General features: G+C 42.5%; 1 protein-coding gene across 4 annotated transcripts in view; it reads left to right on the top strand.

Annotated features, from left to right (window-relative positions):
• Positions 1–17,268, top strand: part of ezrb (ezrin b) — a 142,182-nt gene that overhangs the window by 64,707 nt on the left and 60,207 nt on the right. For all 4 annotated transcript variants that reach the window (XM_068044764.1, XM_068044766.1, XM_068044765.1 and 1 more), the window contains 3 exons: positions 4,811–5,085; positions 10,458–10,541; positions 14,772–14,918. In XM_068044764.1, coding sequence (XP_067900865.1) covers positions 4,811–5,085; positions 10,458–10,541; positions 14,772–14,918 — 506 coding nt within the window. The remainder of the gene's footprint in view (positions 1–4,810; positions 5,086–10,457; positions 10,542–14,771; positions 14,919–17,268) is intronic.

Genomic DNA, 17,268 nt, shown 5'->3' with positions numbered 1-17,268 from the left:
ACATCCTTTATATTTAATCATAACTAATATTGAAACAAAGAGGAAAAACTTATTTCTTTACTTAGCCCTCTTTTTTGGAAAAGGTTGTTGACAAATAGTTGCGTTGTCCAGATTTTCTAGCTCTCACTTTGGGCATATTCTAATAGAACACGGTTGCTGATTGAGGGATAGAGCCATGGAAATTTACAACACAGCAGGAGGTTATTCAGCCTATCCTGTCTGTGCTGGCTCTTTGCTAGAACAATCCATTGCAGCCCTGCTCTCCATCTATCCCTATACCATCATGTTTCAGCTGGTTGTCTGATGGTTTCTGCCACAACTACTCCCTGTAGCAAAATGTTCCATACTCTTAACAATCCTCTGTTACTCATCACAGAATGGTATGACACAGAAGATGATTATTCAACCCCTCCTTCCTCTGTCAGCTGTTTGGAAAGGCTCCTATCCAATTAGTCCTACTTTTTTGCTCTATCTCCATTGACCTGTACACTTTTATTTTTTTTCCCCTTCAAGTATTTATCCAGTTCTCTTAAATCTGTTTCCACTACCCTTTCAGGCAGTGCATTCTAGATCACAATTCATTATATATTTTTTTAAAAGTTTTCTCATGTTGCTTCTGGTTCTCTTGTCAATCAACTTAAACCAGTGTCTTTTTGTTACCAACCCTTCTGTTTCTCCTTATTTACTCGATCGAAACCATTGATTTTGAACAGCTGTCAAATCTCCCCTTAACCTTCTGTGCTGTAAAGAGAACAATACCAGTTTCTTCAGTCTTTCCATGGAACTCATCTCTGATATTCTAGTAAATCTCTTCATGCTTTCTAAGGCCTTGACATCCTTCCTAAAATCTGGTACCATGAAATAAATACCCTACTCCAACTGAGACCTAAGCAGTATCTTACAAAGGTTTAGCATAACTTATTTTTGTACTCTTTGCCTCTATTCATAAAGCCAAGGATCCCATATGCTTTTAATAGCCTTCTCAACTTGTCTAGCCACCTTCAAAGATTTGTGTGCATACACCCCTCAGGGATTTCTATTCTGGCACTCACATTAAAATTGTCTCATTTAGTTTATGTTGCCTCTTGCTGCAAAAATCTGTCACTTAACATTTCTCTGTGTTAAATATCATCTGCCATGTGCCTTCCCATTTCATCAATGTCCTCCTGAAGTCTGTTTTTAAGTTTCATGTCATCATAGAATCTTACAGAACTGAAGGAGGCTATTTGGCCCATCATGTCTCTGCTACCTCCACATCCTTGCTTTTTGTCTATAACCCTGTCAGTTCCTCAAGATCAAGTACTTGTCCAGTTCACTGTTAAAATGATTTATGGAATCTCTTTCCACCACCTTTTTCAGGTAGAACATTCTAGATCCCAATTAAAAGTCCATGGAGTTAAAGGAGAAGTGGCAATATGAATACAAAATTGGCTAAGGGACAGAAAGCAGAGAAGTGGTGGGTGGTTGTTTTCCCAGACTGCGGCGGGGGGGGGGTACTAAACAGTGGTGCTCCCCTTGAATTGCGAAATAGAGGGATAAAATTCTCATCTCCCCTCTAGGCCTTTTGCTAATGATTTTACATTTTTCACCTCTGGTTAATGCCACATCGCCAGAGAGAGTAGTTTTTCCAAATCATCTTGATAACCTCTTAAGTCAAAAAGTTATGACATCACCGAACAAGACCATTCGGGCCATCAAGTCCATGCCAGCTGTCTTTTAGAGCATTTAATGTCCCATTCCCCCACTTTCTCCCTGTACTCCTGCAAGTTTATTTCCCTCAAGTGCCCATCCAATTTCCTTTTGAAATCCTTGACTGTCTCTGCTTAGTCACCTCTTAACTTTCTCTGTTCCAAGGAGAATAGTCCAAGCTTTACCAAACTCTTAATAACTGAAGCCCCTTATCCCTGATAACATTCTTCCTGAAATGTGGTGCCCAGAATTGTCCAAACCACTCCAGCTGAGGCCTAAGCAGTGATTCTTAAAGTTCTGGCATGATCTCTTTGCTTTTATATTCTGTTGCACTATTTGTAAACCCAAGTAACCGTATACTTTTTTTTTAACCACCTTAGCAACTTGCCTTGCCACCTTTTTTAAGGTTTTGTATAAATGGACACCAAGGTCTCTATGCTCCTCTACACTTTTCAAAATTGTGCTATTTATAGTATGCTATCTTTCCGTATTAGATCTCTCAAAGTGAATCACTTCACGCTTCTTTGCATTGAACTCCATCTGCTCATTTCACCATCTTGTCTGTCATCCTGAAGTCTATAACTGTCCTCATTAAGATTTGGCAAAGCAGTAAATAGTATATAATCTGCAAACTTTATAATAATGCTCTCTACACCTAAGTGTAGGTAGCTTTTAAAAAGAGTAACGGACCCAAAACTGACCCTTTGAGGGGGGGGGGTATCCAACGGCAAACCGCTTTTCAGTTCAGGAACACAAAAATCCACTGCTACCCTTTGCTTCCTATCATAGAGCTAATTTCATATCCAAACCGCCACTTTCTTCTTAATCCATGAATTTCCATCTTAATAAACCTCCTGTGTGGTATGCTGTTGAATGCCTTCTGATAGTCCATATATACATCTATTGCACTACCCTTTGTTAAAATTAAACTTTTATTTCTATTATCATTCCATTTATTTGTTTCATGTGCAAACTTTGAAATTATGCCTGATTAAACCCAAACCCAGGTCCTTAACAAACATCAAAAGGAGCATTGGTCCTAATACTGACCCCTGAGGAGCACCAATGTTTAGCCCCGTCCAGTCTGGAAAATCAGCCATCCACCACTACTCTGCTTTCTATCCCTTAGCCAATTTTGAATCCATGTTGCTGCACTCTCTTTAATTCCATAGATTTGAATTTTGCTACAAGTCTATTATGTGGTTAGAACATAAGAAATAGGAGCAGGCGTGAGCCATTCAGCCCCTCGAGTCTTCACCATTCAATAAGATCATGACTGATTTGATCTTGGCCTTAAGTTCACTTTTCTGTCTGTTCCACATAACCCTTAACTCTCCTAGAGTTCAAAAATCTGTCCAGCTCAGCCTTGAATATACTCAATGACCCAGCCTCCACCGCTGTCTGAGATAGAGAATTCCAAAGATTCGTAACCCTCTTGAGAGAAGAAATTCCTCCTCCTCTCCTATGTTAAAAGGGAGCCCCTTTATTTTCAAACTCTGCCCCCTAGTTCTACATTCCCCCACGAGGGGAAACAACCTCTTGGCATTTCCCTGTCAAGCCCCCTCAAAATCTTTCATTTCAATAAGATCACTTCTCATTCTTCTAAATTTCAATGTGGATAGGCCCAACCTGCTCAAACATTCCACATAAGCCAACCCTTCCCTCCCAGGAATCAGCCTAGTGAACCTTCTCTGAACTGCCTCCAATGCAATTATATCCCTCGTTAAATAAAGAGACCAGAACTCTAAGAACTGTAGATGTGATCTCACTAATGCCCTGTAGAGTTGTAGCAAAACTTCGCTACTTTTATACTCCATCCCCCTTGCAATAAAGGCCAACATTCCGTTTACCTTCTGGTTTCCTCCTGTACCTGCATGCTAATTTTCTGTTTCATGTACAAAGTCGCCCAGTATTCTGCAGTGTCTCTCAATTTAAATATTTTGCTTTTATATTCTTCCTAGCGAAGTGGGTAACGTTACATTTTCCTACATTATACTCCATCTGCTAAACGTTTCTCACTCACTTAACCTATCTATATTCCTTTGCAAACTCTGCCTCACAATTTACTTCCCACCTATCTTTGTATCATCAAATTTAGCTGCAATCCACTCGGTCCCTTCATCCAAGTTAATACAGATTGTAAATAGTTGAAGCCCCAGCACTGATCCCTGTGGCACCCCACTAGGCACAGTTTACCAACCTGAAAATGATCCATTTATCCCACCTCTTTCTTTTTTTCCCCTGTTAATTAGCCAATCCTCAATTCATGCTAATATATTACCCCCAACATCATGAGCTGTTGCCTTGTGTAGTAATCTTTTATGAAGCACCTTATTGAATGCCTTTTGGAAATCCAAATACACTAGTATCCCTTCATCCAATTTGCTTGTTACATCCTCAGAAAACCCTTAATAATTTTGTCAAACATGATTTCCCTTTCATAAAACCATGTTTACTCTGCTTGATGGTTTTATTTTCTAAATGTCCTGCTACTATTTCCCTAATAACGGATTCCAGCATTTTCCCAATGACTGCTGTTAGGCTAACTGGCCTATGGTTTCCTGCTTTCTATCTCCCTTCTTTTCTTGAATAGGGGCGTTACATTTGTAGGTTTGCAATCCGCTGGGACCTTTCCATTATCTAGGTAAATACCCAGTGTCATTCTGTTTAGCAGATTCATCCAACTTTCATCCAATTCTGTGCCCACAGCACGTTTCCCAATGCTAACTGATTTCTGTTGACTCAAAGCCTTACTAATGCAGAGTTCAGATCCTCCTTGGCTTACATGGTTTAGTGGTCTAAAATAAGTTTTGCAGACTGGGAGTTGATTGAATCCCAGAGAATAGCAGTTCAGGATTAAGAAAGGTTCTGTGTGATGGTGATCACAAAGGTTGGTTGCATTGCATTCTTGCAATTGCCATGTTTAAAAATAGGTTTCTTGTACAATTTTTTTTAAAGTGAAAATATACACTGAAGAGGGTTATTTCATAAGAAATTAATCCTTCATTGAGCATCCTCTAATGTAGATTAGGTTTTTGATTTCTAATTGAAGGGGTGCTGCCATTTTAATAGTGGAATAACTTTTTTGTTTGGAGAAATAAAGCCTCTGTTTTTCTGATAGGTATCCCAACAGGATTTAAAGAAAGAAAATCCCGTTCAGTTCAAGTTTCGTGGCAAGTTCTTCCCAGAGGATGTGTCCGAGGAGCTAATCCAGGAGGTCACCCAAAAGCTATTCTTCCTTCAAGTTAAGGAAGGCATTCTTTCTGACGAAATGTACTGCCCTCCTGAAACAGCCGTGCTACTTGCATCCTATGCAGTGCAGGCGAAGTTTGGTGACTTCAGCACGGATGCACATAAGACTGGCTACCTTACATCCGACCGCCTGCTCCCACAGCGGTAGGTGAAAGTACAAAACCTGCACAGGGGCTCATGACTTCTGATTTTAGGTTGGACCAAGCTCCAAATCCCAATTTCTGCCTTTAGGAATGCTGCATTTTAAAAATCCATGCCAGAGGTACAGGCCCTGAATTTCTGCAGGGGTTGTAACTTCAGAAGGCGATAGGAAGAACTTCCTTGAGAAATGGATGATGATGGCTGCTCATGCTGTTGCTTGGGGAAAGTCTGTTGATCCACCAGAGTTGGCTCGGGGAGATCAGATTCAGCTTCCATTACTGATTCCGGTTGGGTATTGTTCTAGCAGCTAACTGTATATTTTAAATAAAAATTCTTCCAGCCCCCTCTTTGTTCTTGTTTAGTCTTGAGTTACCAGCCGATCATTCTCTTATCTTCCTTCGTTCATTCGTTGTTATCATCTACCCAGAAGGTTGACTGTCATGGATCTCCACCTCTGTCTGTCCTGTGCTGTCCTTACACATTCTGCATTGGTCAACTGCGTCCAGTCTGTTATCTGTCATCCATTTTCTTCTCTGCTTCCCTCCTTTGTTTTCCGTTGATCTTTCCTTCCAATGATTGTCTCTGTCTACCTTCTGCTCTAATGATGTGACCGAAGTATTGTATCTTTCTCTTTGATCTGTGCTTTTCTACAACCATTTCCAGCACTTTCTCATTAGTCTTTGTTTGTGTAGGATATGCAGAACATCTTCCGATTATGCCCCCCCCCGTCTCGAATGCATTCAGCTTATCAATAGCCTCTTTATTTGTTGTCTGTCTCTCTGAGGCATATAACATAGATGACAAAACGTAGCACCTCAGCATTCTTTTCCTAAGATTCAGGGTCAATTTCTTTGTTAACAAGTCCTTCATTCTGACAAAGCTGTTCTTGGCTATCTCAATTCTTCTTTGGATCTCACAATCACATCTCTTATCTCATCTTCAACGAGTTTATATTCATAAGAGGGTACAACTGAACCATTGCCATCATAGAATATGATCAAATGTATAGTTACTACTGTAAAATCTGATGCATAGAAGTCACCTTCATGCAAGTTTTCTAGTTACAAACCCAAGCAACAAAATTGCGTTGCTGGGTGTGCTCATAGTCTTGTGCACTGATCAGTATTTTGTCAAGCAAAAAGTTCCAGGGTGTGTGATGCTTTTCCTATTTTTATACAGTGCATGATTGTCCTGGTTTTCTGAGCAACTCGGCTGGAGAGGAGTGTTAACGGCAGACAAATTAAACTTGTGGTTGTGTGCAGCTGGTCAGGACAGAGCTGTGCATTGTTTCCCTTAGCAGTACAAGTAGGATTATATAAAATTAAAAAGTAGAACCAGACTAATGTTTTTAGTCAACACCTAAAATATTATTCTGCCCTGCGCTGATCTGGTTCAATTCTTTCAATGTTGCTATGCTCTACCAACTGAGATTTACAGAAACTACAACATTGCTTGAGCATACTGAATGTTTTGGTGGCTTTATGTTTCTAAGCATTTAACTTTTTTTTGAAGTGAGACTGAAACCAGAAAGTGCAATTTAATTTTGTTGCATTTATGTAGAGGTCACAGCACAAACAGGACATTCAGCCTAACTGGTCTGTGCTGGTGTTTATGCTGCACATGAAACTCCACCCATCCTCTTCATCTAACCCTGTCAGGTGCATGCAGTTCTCCAAAGCCATATTAATGCAGCCCTCAAAACCCAAGCTTCTCTGATTTTTGGTTTGTGCTTTTTGATTTGCCCTGCTTGAATTGGGCCGACATGCTTGTAAAGGACTTTTCATGCTACTATCTACTAGATAAATCCTGAATCTGAACGCAAAGGTCTATTAATATCAGCAAATTAGAACACTGATTTAAATTTATTAGGGTACCACTAAGCTCCTGTGGCCACACCTTTTCTGCCAATGAACCATCTTGGATACCCCTGGATTAAGCAGTATTTTGCAATCTTGTACCATTGTTTTCCATCTCGCTGTTAAACTACACTATTGGCCTTTCTTCCCAAGTTTCTTTAGTTTATAGATGTAATACTGATAATTTCTGTGTCTCGGCAACAATATATCTGTTGAAATGTCCTTTCCAATACTTAGAGTCATAGAGTTATACAGCACGGAAACAGGCCCTTCGGCCCATTGTGTCTGTGCCAGCCATCAAGCACCTATCATAATCCCATTTTCCAGCATTTGGCCTGTAGCCTTGTATGCTATGGCGTTTCAAGTGCTCATTTAAATACTAAAATGTTGGGGGTTCCTGCCTCTACCACCCCTTCAAGTAGTGTGTTCCAGATTCCAACCATCCTCCGGGTGAAACATTTTTTCCTCAAATAACCTCTAAACCTCTTGCCCCTTGCCTTAAATCTTTGCCCCCTGGTTATTGACCCCTCCGTTAAGGGAAAAAGTTTTTTTTCCTATCTAACCTATCAATGCCCCTCATAATTTTGTATACCTCAATCCGGTCCCCACTCAGCCTTCTCTGCTTTAAGGAAAACAACCCTAGACTATCGCGTGGGACCAATATCCTTGCTAGGAGGTTTGCTAGTGCTGTGGGGGAGGGAGTTTGAAGTAATTTGGCAGGGGGATGGGATGGAGTGGAGGTACAGTAGGGGGTGATGCACAGTCAAATATAGAAGAGAAACTGAGCCAGTCTGGAAGACAGAGCAAATATAGACCTGTTAAGGCATAAGTGAAAAATGGAAGGCTGGATTGCATCAATTTTAATGCAAGGAGTCTTGCTCGTAAGGCAGATGAATTGAGGGCATTGATTAGCACATGGGATTATGATGTTGCTATCACAAAGACATGGTTGAGGGAGGGGCAGGACTGGCAGCTCAATATTCCAGGGTATAGAATCTTCAGTCGTGATGGGAGGGGGTAAAAGAGGAGGCGGCATTGCACTGTTGATCAAGGAGTCAATTACTGCAGTAAGGAGGGATGATATCTTAAGGTTCCTCAAATGAGGCCATATGGGTAGAACTTAAAAACAAAAAGGGGGCAAACACTTGGCTGGGAGTGTACTACAGGCCTCCAAACAGTCGGAGAGATAGAGGAGCAGATATGTAGGCAAATCTCCGAAGCGTCAAAATAATAGGATAATAGGGGATTTCAAATTCCCCAATAATCAACTGGGATAGTCAGTGCAAAAGACTTAAAGGGGGCGGAATTCTTAAAATGCATGCAGGAGAGCTTTTTGAGCCGGTACGTAGAAAGCCCTACAAGAGAAGGGCAGTATTGGATCTAATCCTTGGGAATGAAGCCAGACACGTGGTAGAAGTGTCAGTGGGGGAGCATTTCGGGGATAGTGACCATAATTCTAAGATTTATGGTAGTTATGAAAAAGGACAAAGACCGGCCGGAACTAAAGGTACCGTATTGGGGGAAGGCCGATTTCAATATGATAAAACAGGATCTGGCCAAAGTGGACTGGGAGCAGCTACTTGTAGGAAAGTCTACATCAGAAAAGTGGGAGTCGTTCAAAGAGGAAATAGTGAGTTCAGAGCCAATATGTACCTGTGTAGGTGAAGGGTAGGACCAACAAGTCCAGGGAACCCTGGATGTCAAGGGATATAGAGGATTGGATAAGGAAAAAAAAAAGGAGGCTTATGGCAGATTCAGAGTGCTGAAAAAAGTAATTAGGAGGGGACATGAAAAAACATTGGCGGGCAAGATAAAGGAAAATTCTAAGGCGTTTTATAAGTATATTAATGGCAAGAGGATAAGCAGGTAAAGAGTAGGGCCCATTAGGGACCGAAGTGGCAATCTGTGTGTGGGGCCGGAGGACATAGGTGAGGTTTTAAATGATTACTTTTCATCTGTGTTCGCTATGGAGAAGGACGATGTAGATATTAGGGAGGGGGTTTGTGATATACTTGAATATATTAGCATTGAAAGGGAGGAAGTATGAGCTGTTTAGAGGGCTTAAAAGTGGATAAATCCCCAGGCCCAGATGAAATGTATCCCAGGCTGTTTTGTGAGGCAAGGGAGGAGATAGGGCTCTGACACAAATTTTCAGGATTGGAGGATAGCGAATGTGGTACCATTATTCAAGAAGGGTCGCAGGGATAAACCAGGTAATTACAGGCCGGTGAGTCTAACATCAGTGGTAGGGAAACTATTGGAAAAAATTCTGAGGGACAGGATTAATCTCCACTTGTAGAGGCAGGAATTAATCAGGGATAGTCAGCATAGCTTTGCCAGGGGGATATCCTGTCTAACTAACTTGATTGAATTTTTCGAGGCGGTGACTAGATGTGTGGAGGAGGGTAAAGCAGTTGATGTAGTCTACATGGACTTCGGTAAGGCTTTTGATAAGGTCCCGCATGGGAGATTGGTTAAGAAGGTAAGAGCCCATGGGGTCCAGGGCAACTTGGCAAATTGGATCCAAAGTTGGCTTAGTGGCAGGAAGCAGAGGTGATGTTCGAGGGTTGCTTTTCCATGTGGTAGCCTGTGACCAGTGGTGTACCACAGGGATCGGTGCTGGGACCCTTGCTGTTTGTAGTGTACATTAATTTAGACGTGAATACAGGAAGTTTGATAAGTAAGTTCGCAGATGACATGAAAATGGTCGTAGATAGTGAGGAGGAAAGCCTTAGATTACAGGACAATATAGATGGACTGGTAAGATGGGCAGAGCGGTGGCAAATGGAATTTAATGCTAAGAAGTGTGAGGTGATGCATTTTGGGAGAACTAACAAGGCAAGGGAATGTACAATGGATGGTAGGACCCTAGGAAGTACAGAGGATCAGAGGGACCTTGGTGTACTTGTCCATAGATCGCTGAAGGCAGCTGCACAGGTAGATAAGGTGGTTAGGAAAGCATATGGGATACTTGCCTTTATTAGCCGAAGCATAGAATACAAGAGCGGGGAGGTTATGATGGAGCTGTATAAAATGCTAGTTAGGCCACAGCTGGAGTACTGTGTACAGTTCTGGTCACCACACTATAGGAAGGATGTGATTGCACTGGAGAGGGTACAGGGGAGATTCACCAGGATGTTGCCTGGGCTGGAGTATTTCAGCTATGAAGAGAGACTGAAAAGGCTAGGGTTCATTTCCTTAGAGCCGAGACTTGGAAAGGGGGACATGATTGAGGTGTACAAAATTATGAGGGTCATTGATAGATTAGATAGGAAGAAACTTTTTCCCTTCGTGGAGGGGTCTAAACCAGGGGGCATAGATTTAAGGTGAGGGGATTTGAGTAAAATATTTTCACCCAGAGGGTGGTTGGAATCTGGAACGCACTAGCAGAAGGGGTGGTAGAGGCAAGAACCCTTACAACATTTAAGTAGAAGGAATAATTTAAATGCTAGATTTGTGTTTTTTTTTTAAAAAGGTTTGAGAGCTTTTACAAACACAGTAATGTTTGTTCTTCTACAGTGTTGTGGAGCAGCATAAACTTAGCAGAGAGCAGTGGGAAGAGAGAATCCAGATTTGGCATGAGGAGCACCGTGGGATGCACAAGTAAGTTCGGACTAACCAAAGTGGTCAATGGGAAGGACTTTTATTCCAGAGAGTTGGAAAATATAAAATGTATGCCTTTGGTAGGAATTGAACAGTTTGGATTTTAATTTGTGGGAATGTTGGGCATTTGGAGACTGGATGTGCTTTGACTTCTGAGGCCAAAAATTCAAATCCAACTCAGACTAATGAGATCCTTGCAGCCAGAAAGTAGCAACCCAATAGGAAAGCAACTCCTTTGGGGCCTTAACCCCACCACATCTCTGCAATTTCCTCAAGTCTAGTGTATCCCCTAGTCCCTTGATTCTGACTCTTTGGAAGCAAAATTGGGCAGAGGCCAGAAATGGGTGCAAGGATTGTGATGTGGGATGATACCATGCCTGTTGCTTCTGATGCAGACAGCATGCACACTTTGTGCTGCCTGCAAATTTAAGTGATTGCAGCTTGCAGCTAGATCTAAATAAATGTGCTGTTTGAGTGGCTGCACACCTGAGCAAGGGATTCCAAATTCTGGGAGCCAGACTGCATTTCTTAAAGGGGAGTGAATTGTGGCTGGAGCAGGCTTTCTTAGTCCAGAGTTGCTCGAGGTCATCCTGCAAGGTTATCTCCAGTCTCTACTGCTGAAAGTTAGCAGCTTTCTGCCAGCCATACTACAGCCACTGGGGTAGCATTGCATAGCAGCACTAGGCCAGGCCAATGCACACTGATGACAGTCACTAAGGGAATGCGTGAGGGTGATCAGTTGGCATTTTTATGCAATATGGCATGGTTTGATTTTATAGATATGGTTTGGGATGTTTATATTTTGTGTTGGGATTTTTGACTTGTGGCCTAGTGGACCCCCTGATGGTCATTGACTATGGGACTATTGGGAAATTAGGGCTTTGTTTACTGGTATTACAATTGGATAGGTTGTTTACAGCCCAGACAAGAAAAAGCTGGGGACAAATATTGTGTCCTTATGATGGCGGGATTGTGCAGCATACAGCAGACTGCAATGAATCGCAACACCCGCTCTGCCGAGTACTGCAGGGCTCCTCTGGAGTGTTCCAGGCACTCTAAGAGCAGACCACTGGCACGCTATCACATATTGTGTGGCAGCCCACATGCATCTGTGAGTTGCACATGGGAGTCATGAACCATGGTGTCAAATGATAACCCTTACAGTGGACTGCTACAGAATTTTCGTTCAAATGACTGCTACTGGGTTACTTGGACGTTGATCCTGCATGATTCACTGCATATGGTTGCATACCGGCAGGATGTTGAGGGAGTGTCATGTCTTTATGTTGTAGTACATATCCGAATTGAGACAGAAACACTGTTTGGGATCTTCTCCTTGCTGCTCTCATGCATTTAAGTCCTCAGAAGAAGGAATTTTCCTCCACACAAGATCAGGTGGAAGGTTGTTCAACCTTGCCTGTCTAAAAGCAAAGACCAAAGTACGGAAAGTCCTCATCAGGGAACTCCTCTTTGCTGACGAAGCTGCATTAACATCTCACACTGAAGAGTGTCTGCAGAGACTCATCAACAGGTTTGCGGCTACCTGCAATGAATTTGGCCTAACCATCAGCCTCAAGAAAACGAACGTCATGGGACAGGACGTCAGAAATGCCCCATCTATCAATATCGGCGACCACACTCTCGAAGTGGTTCAAGAGTTCACCTACCTAGGCTCATCTATCACCGGTAACCTGTCTCTTGATGCAGAATTAAACAAGCGCATGGGAAAGGCTTCCTCTGCTATGTCCAGACTGGCCAAGAGAGTGTGGGGAAAATGGCGCACTGACACAACGCAAAAGTCCAAGTGTATCAAGCCTGTGTCTTCAATACCTTGCTCTACGGCAGCGAGGCCTGGACAACGTATGTCAGCCAAGAGCGACGTCTCAATTCATTCCATCTTCGCTGCCTCTGGAAAATCCTTGGCATCAGGTGGCAGGACCGTATCTCCAACACAGAAGTCCTCGAGGCGGCCAGCATATACACCCTACTAAGCCAGCGGCGCCTGAGATGGCTTGGCCATGTGAGCCGCATGGAAGATGGCAGGATCCCCAAGGACACATTGTACAGCGAGCCCGTCACTGGTACCAGACCCACCGGCCGTCCGTGGCTCCGCTTTAAAGACGTCTGTAAACGCGACATGAAGTCCTGTGACATTGATCACAAGTCGTGGGAGTCAGTTGCCAGCGATCGCCAAAGCGGGCGGGCAACCATAAAGGCGGGGCTAAAGCGTGGCGAGTCAGAGACTTAGCAGTTGGCAGGAAAAAAAGACAGAAGCGCAAGGAGAGAACCAACTGTGTAACAGCCCCGACAACCAATTTTATCTGCAGCACCCGTGGAAGAGCCTGTCACTCTAGAATTGGCCTTTATAGCCACTCCAGGCGCTGCTGCACAAACCACTGACCACCTCCAGGCGCTTACCGATTGGCTCTCGAGACAAGGAGGCCAAAGAGACATGTCCGAATTGACACAGAAACATAGAAAATAGGAGCTGGATGGCATCCACCAAACTATGTGTGCAGTCAGGTGACATCTTGCTTGAAAGCCTACAGTCCTTACAAAGCCACGTGCCCGCTCTGCCTGCTACACTCTAACAGAGAATGAAGTGGATTCACCTGACCTGGAATTGAGAGCCTCAGTGACCCTTACGCAACAGTGGACTGCAAACTGGAAGCTGTTGCAAATATCTGCTGCTGCAGCCTGGAAGGTGCCTGATACATAAAAGTTCATGGCCATGGTCACCTTCATAGCCACTGGCAGTGCAGTCCTTGCCCTGCTCTGAGCTTGCAGTTAGGGCTGCTGCAGGTGGCAGATTTCAGTGAGGATTTCCTTCGTGAAGCACTGACATCTAACACTGTTCCTCGCTGAGGATCATGGAGGAGACTTGCTCCCTGGGCAGATGTGGCCACCTGCTGAGAGCCCTTCTCCCTCTTCTCGCTCTTACTGCAGATTGTCCTGCTTTCTGTTGTCTCTGCTCATTCTCTCCATACCATTGTCAAAGGGGTTTGCCTACTACTGCACCCATGGCTGGTAACACGTGGTTTGTGCAGAATCCTTGAAGTCAGGACAAAGTCCTTCGAACATTCCATACCACTCTCTGTAGACGTTAACAACTTTAAAGAATTCTAGTTACCACCAATCTCTGCTACAGCCAGTAGAAATCCATCAGCAACTAACCTGAAAGTAGTTGATCCCTTTAGATAACACTAGTAGGGGATCCTTCCTGAACATCTGTTCCGTTGTGCGTGAAGAAGAGCCAACATTAGCTGGAGCGGTAAGCTCCAAAATGGCAGTACTGGCATCAAATCGGCATTCCGTGCTGAAGTTATGATCTGCCTACTCTGTATACTTCTGGCAGATGCTCACTGGATGCACGTAAACCCCTTCACCCAAATGGCATCCTGCACAATTCACACTAAAGTGAGCGCAGAAGCCATTTTGGATCTCAAAGGTCACCCGAAGCACGCACAACCAGGTGCTATCTATCCAGATTTTGCTTTTCGCTCTTCTATAAGCTTTGCTGTTCTGTGCTTGGGGCCTTCTGATTGAGGGATGACGTCATCTATGCTTGTCACGTAAATTCACAATTCCTCAGTTGGGAAGGGAAAAGGGGACAGTTCCATATTTTGTAAGTGGGCTTACTTGTTAATCTCCTATTCCTTGTATTAAGAATAATTTTGAATTACTTGGAAGGTTTCTTAGATCCTTCATATTAAGGCCACCCTAGTTACAGTAGTACCTCCTTACCTACTTTGCACAGTAAGTTGGCAATAGCCATGAGGGAGCTAGATTCCAACCCAAGCCAGTGGGCTAAAGGTTTCTCCTTTTTACTAACTGCATGGAAATGTGCTAAAATAGCGATATGTCAATCCAGTTTCTAATGGCCATAAGCGTGAAGTGTAAATAATGATTTATGTATTAAGCTATTCGTCACCCTTAGACCATAGGATGTCAATATAGAAAATCAAAATGGTGTCTGCTTGCTTGCTTTGATCGGATGGGACAAAAGTAGGAGGAGCTTCATTTGATATCTGTAATCTATTTGATGCAAATTGGGTAAACTGCAAATATAAACATTAAGGTGTAGGTCGGCTTCTCTTGCTTATGGATCTCTTGGTCTCTGTGTAAAATATACAGAAGATTTTCTGATTTTGGAGAACCTCTTGGGCACTGCTCATTTATTTCGGGTAGTTATTTATGAACCTGTGTTTAAATTGTTCATCTCATCAACAGAGAAGATGCCATGTTAGAGTACTTGAAGATTGCCCAGGATCTCGAGATGTATGGTGTCAACTACTTCGATATCAAAAATAAAAAGGGGACAGACTTATGGCTGGGTGTTGATGCTCTAGGTCTCAATATATATGAAAAAGAAGACAAGTAAGGGGTTTTTTTTTAAATCTCAATGTACTGTCACATTTGTTTGGAATGAGTAGACTTTGTTGACGAAAAATTCTAATTAAAAAGAATGGGCCTGTATACAGGCAGTTTAGTAAAGATCATGTTTTTTTTTTAGTGAAGGGTGTGGCAGCTCTGGTATTCAGCTGGATGAATGTAGAATATGTTTGCTTTTATTGAGTCATTGTCTTCCAACATGTAACCATAGCTACACAAACTGGTTTTTCAAGCTACAACACATGGTCAAATGTATTAATATGACACTGAGCTCTGTTCAGGAAGCATAGGACTTGGTTTTTGCTGTAACGGCTGATGATCAGGCTTAATATAAAGTGTACCTTTACCAGGGTGTGTGATTAAACATGCCTCCTCACCATACTACTCTCCAGCTTTATTGTGTTCGGAAGAGATTTGGCTAGTCTTATTTTCCAACCTAATAGTCACTAACAGAAACTTGTTATAGCTTCATTTCCCTTTATGGGCAACAAGGGTTTGTTGTAAGTAAATTTAAAATAATGGCTCAGTAGGACCTCCGAGGCTTGGCGTTGTTGTCAAACTGAGAATGAGAATAATCACAAACATGGACTAGATTGCAGCTCGGATCAAGCTATCTTTAATTTTTCTTTAGAGGACTTGATTTTGATTCAACTGCTGTCTTCTGTTAAATGAACTTAAGGATACAAGTTTTAAAGCACTCCAAGTATCTTTTCATGATGGTTCACAATTTTGTAAATAGAATTAAGTGGCACCCCCTTGGACCCCTGATGCGCAGGTCAATTTCCTCCCCCTACTATTTCCAATGTTGATCCGATAACTGGTTCTTCAAGCTGAGCATTTGAGAAATGAATACATAAAAGTTTATTTAGACATTATTGCATTAGTTTTCTAATGTAATCAACTGATCCTGTAGCTTGACTTTGGACCTTTTCCTGTCAGGTTTTGTGGAAAGCCCCTCACACCAACATCAACTTGCATTTATATAGTGCCTTTAATGTAATAAAACATCTCTCTTTTCCACCCCCCCCCACCCCCCCGCCCCAAGTTGCTTTGAAGGAGCATTATCAAGAAAAAATTTACACCAGCAGAGGTATAAAGAGCTAGGTGGGAGCTGATGGACTGCATTGGGGGAAAAAAATCAGTGTGTCATCACAGGAAAGGGGGGGTGAGTTGCTGAGTGTTTCTCTTTTTAAATAAAAAAGGACATTGGTTTAAACTAGAAGCCAGGGAATTAAAATTTTCAATTGGAATAAGTATAATAGTATGAACACCCAAACAGATGAATTAGGAGCAGGAGTAGGCCACTCGAGCCTGCTCCGCCATTTGATAAAATCATGGCTGATCTGATTGTGGCCTCAATTCTACTCTCCTGTCTACCCCCATACCCTTTGACTCCCTTGTCAATCAAGAATCTATCTTACTCAGCCTTAAAAATATTCAATAACCCTGCCTCCACAGCTCTCTGGGTAAGAGAATTCCACAGAATAGCGACCCTCAAAGAAAAAAATTCTCCTCCTCCTCAGTCTTTAAATGGGAGACCCCTTATTTTTAAACTGTCCCCTGGTTCTAGTCTCTCATAAGGGGAAACCATCCTTTCAGCATCCACCCTGTCAAGTTCCCTCAGGATCTTGTGTTTCACTAAGATCACCTCTCATTCTTCTATACTGCAATGTATACAGGCCCAACCTGCCCAAGCTTTCCTCATAAGATAACACCTTCATCCCAGGAATCAGTCGATTGAACTGTCATGCTTATGAGAAGTGCAACGATAAAAACCGACAGACTAAAATTGAACAGTTCTAAAATTTCACTTTTTCCTTTTTAAGAAAATTAACAGTGCTGCAAAAGATGGCCACGTGTATATTTGAATATTGCCACGCTGTCTGTTTAGAACAAAGAATACCTTCAAAACTAAGAGGTGTCAATTGTACCCATCCTGAATTTAATGGGTTCTACTGAAACAAAGAAGGTATCGAGTGAAAACATCATAACTGGATTTTGGGCCATTGTGTGATCACCATGGTGGAGACCAAAACGTCTCCGACCAGATGATGTGACAAACTTTTTACCTTTGAAAAGGTAACCCTTGAAGAGAGAGAGAGACCCAGAAAGAAGCATCACCAAACAGCTTGTCCAGCTAAGGACTGGGAGAAGATCCAGCAAGCCATAGGGGAGGTGCCCTGCTGTAAAATTCTACATTTTTAAAACTTCTGCAGCAGTGAAATTGGAAATTATCCTGTCTTCAAACTGAACTTTCAGCCAAGAGAGAAATCTACAAACAGCTCAGGCCTACAACCACGAGAACTTGACTTCCAAGAGAATTCAAAAGGCTTCC

This window comes from Heterodontus francisci, chromosome 13 (genome assembly GCF_036365525.1).
Source record: "Heterodontus francisci isolate sHetFra1 chromosome 13, sHetFra1.hap1, whole genome shotgun sequence".
NCBI classification, from domain to species: Eukaryota; Metazoa; Chordata; class Chondrichthyes; order Heterodontiformes; family Heterodontidae; genus Heterodontus; species Heterodontus francisci.
This window is presented reverse-complemented; position numbering and strand designations above follow the sequence as displayed.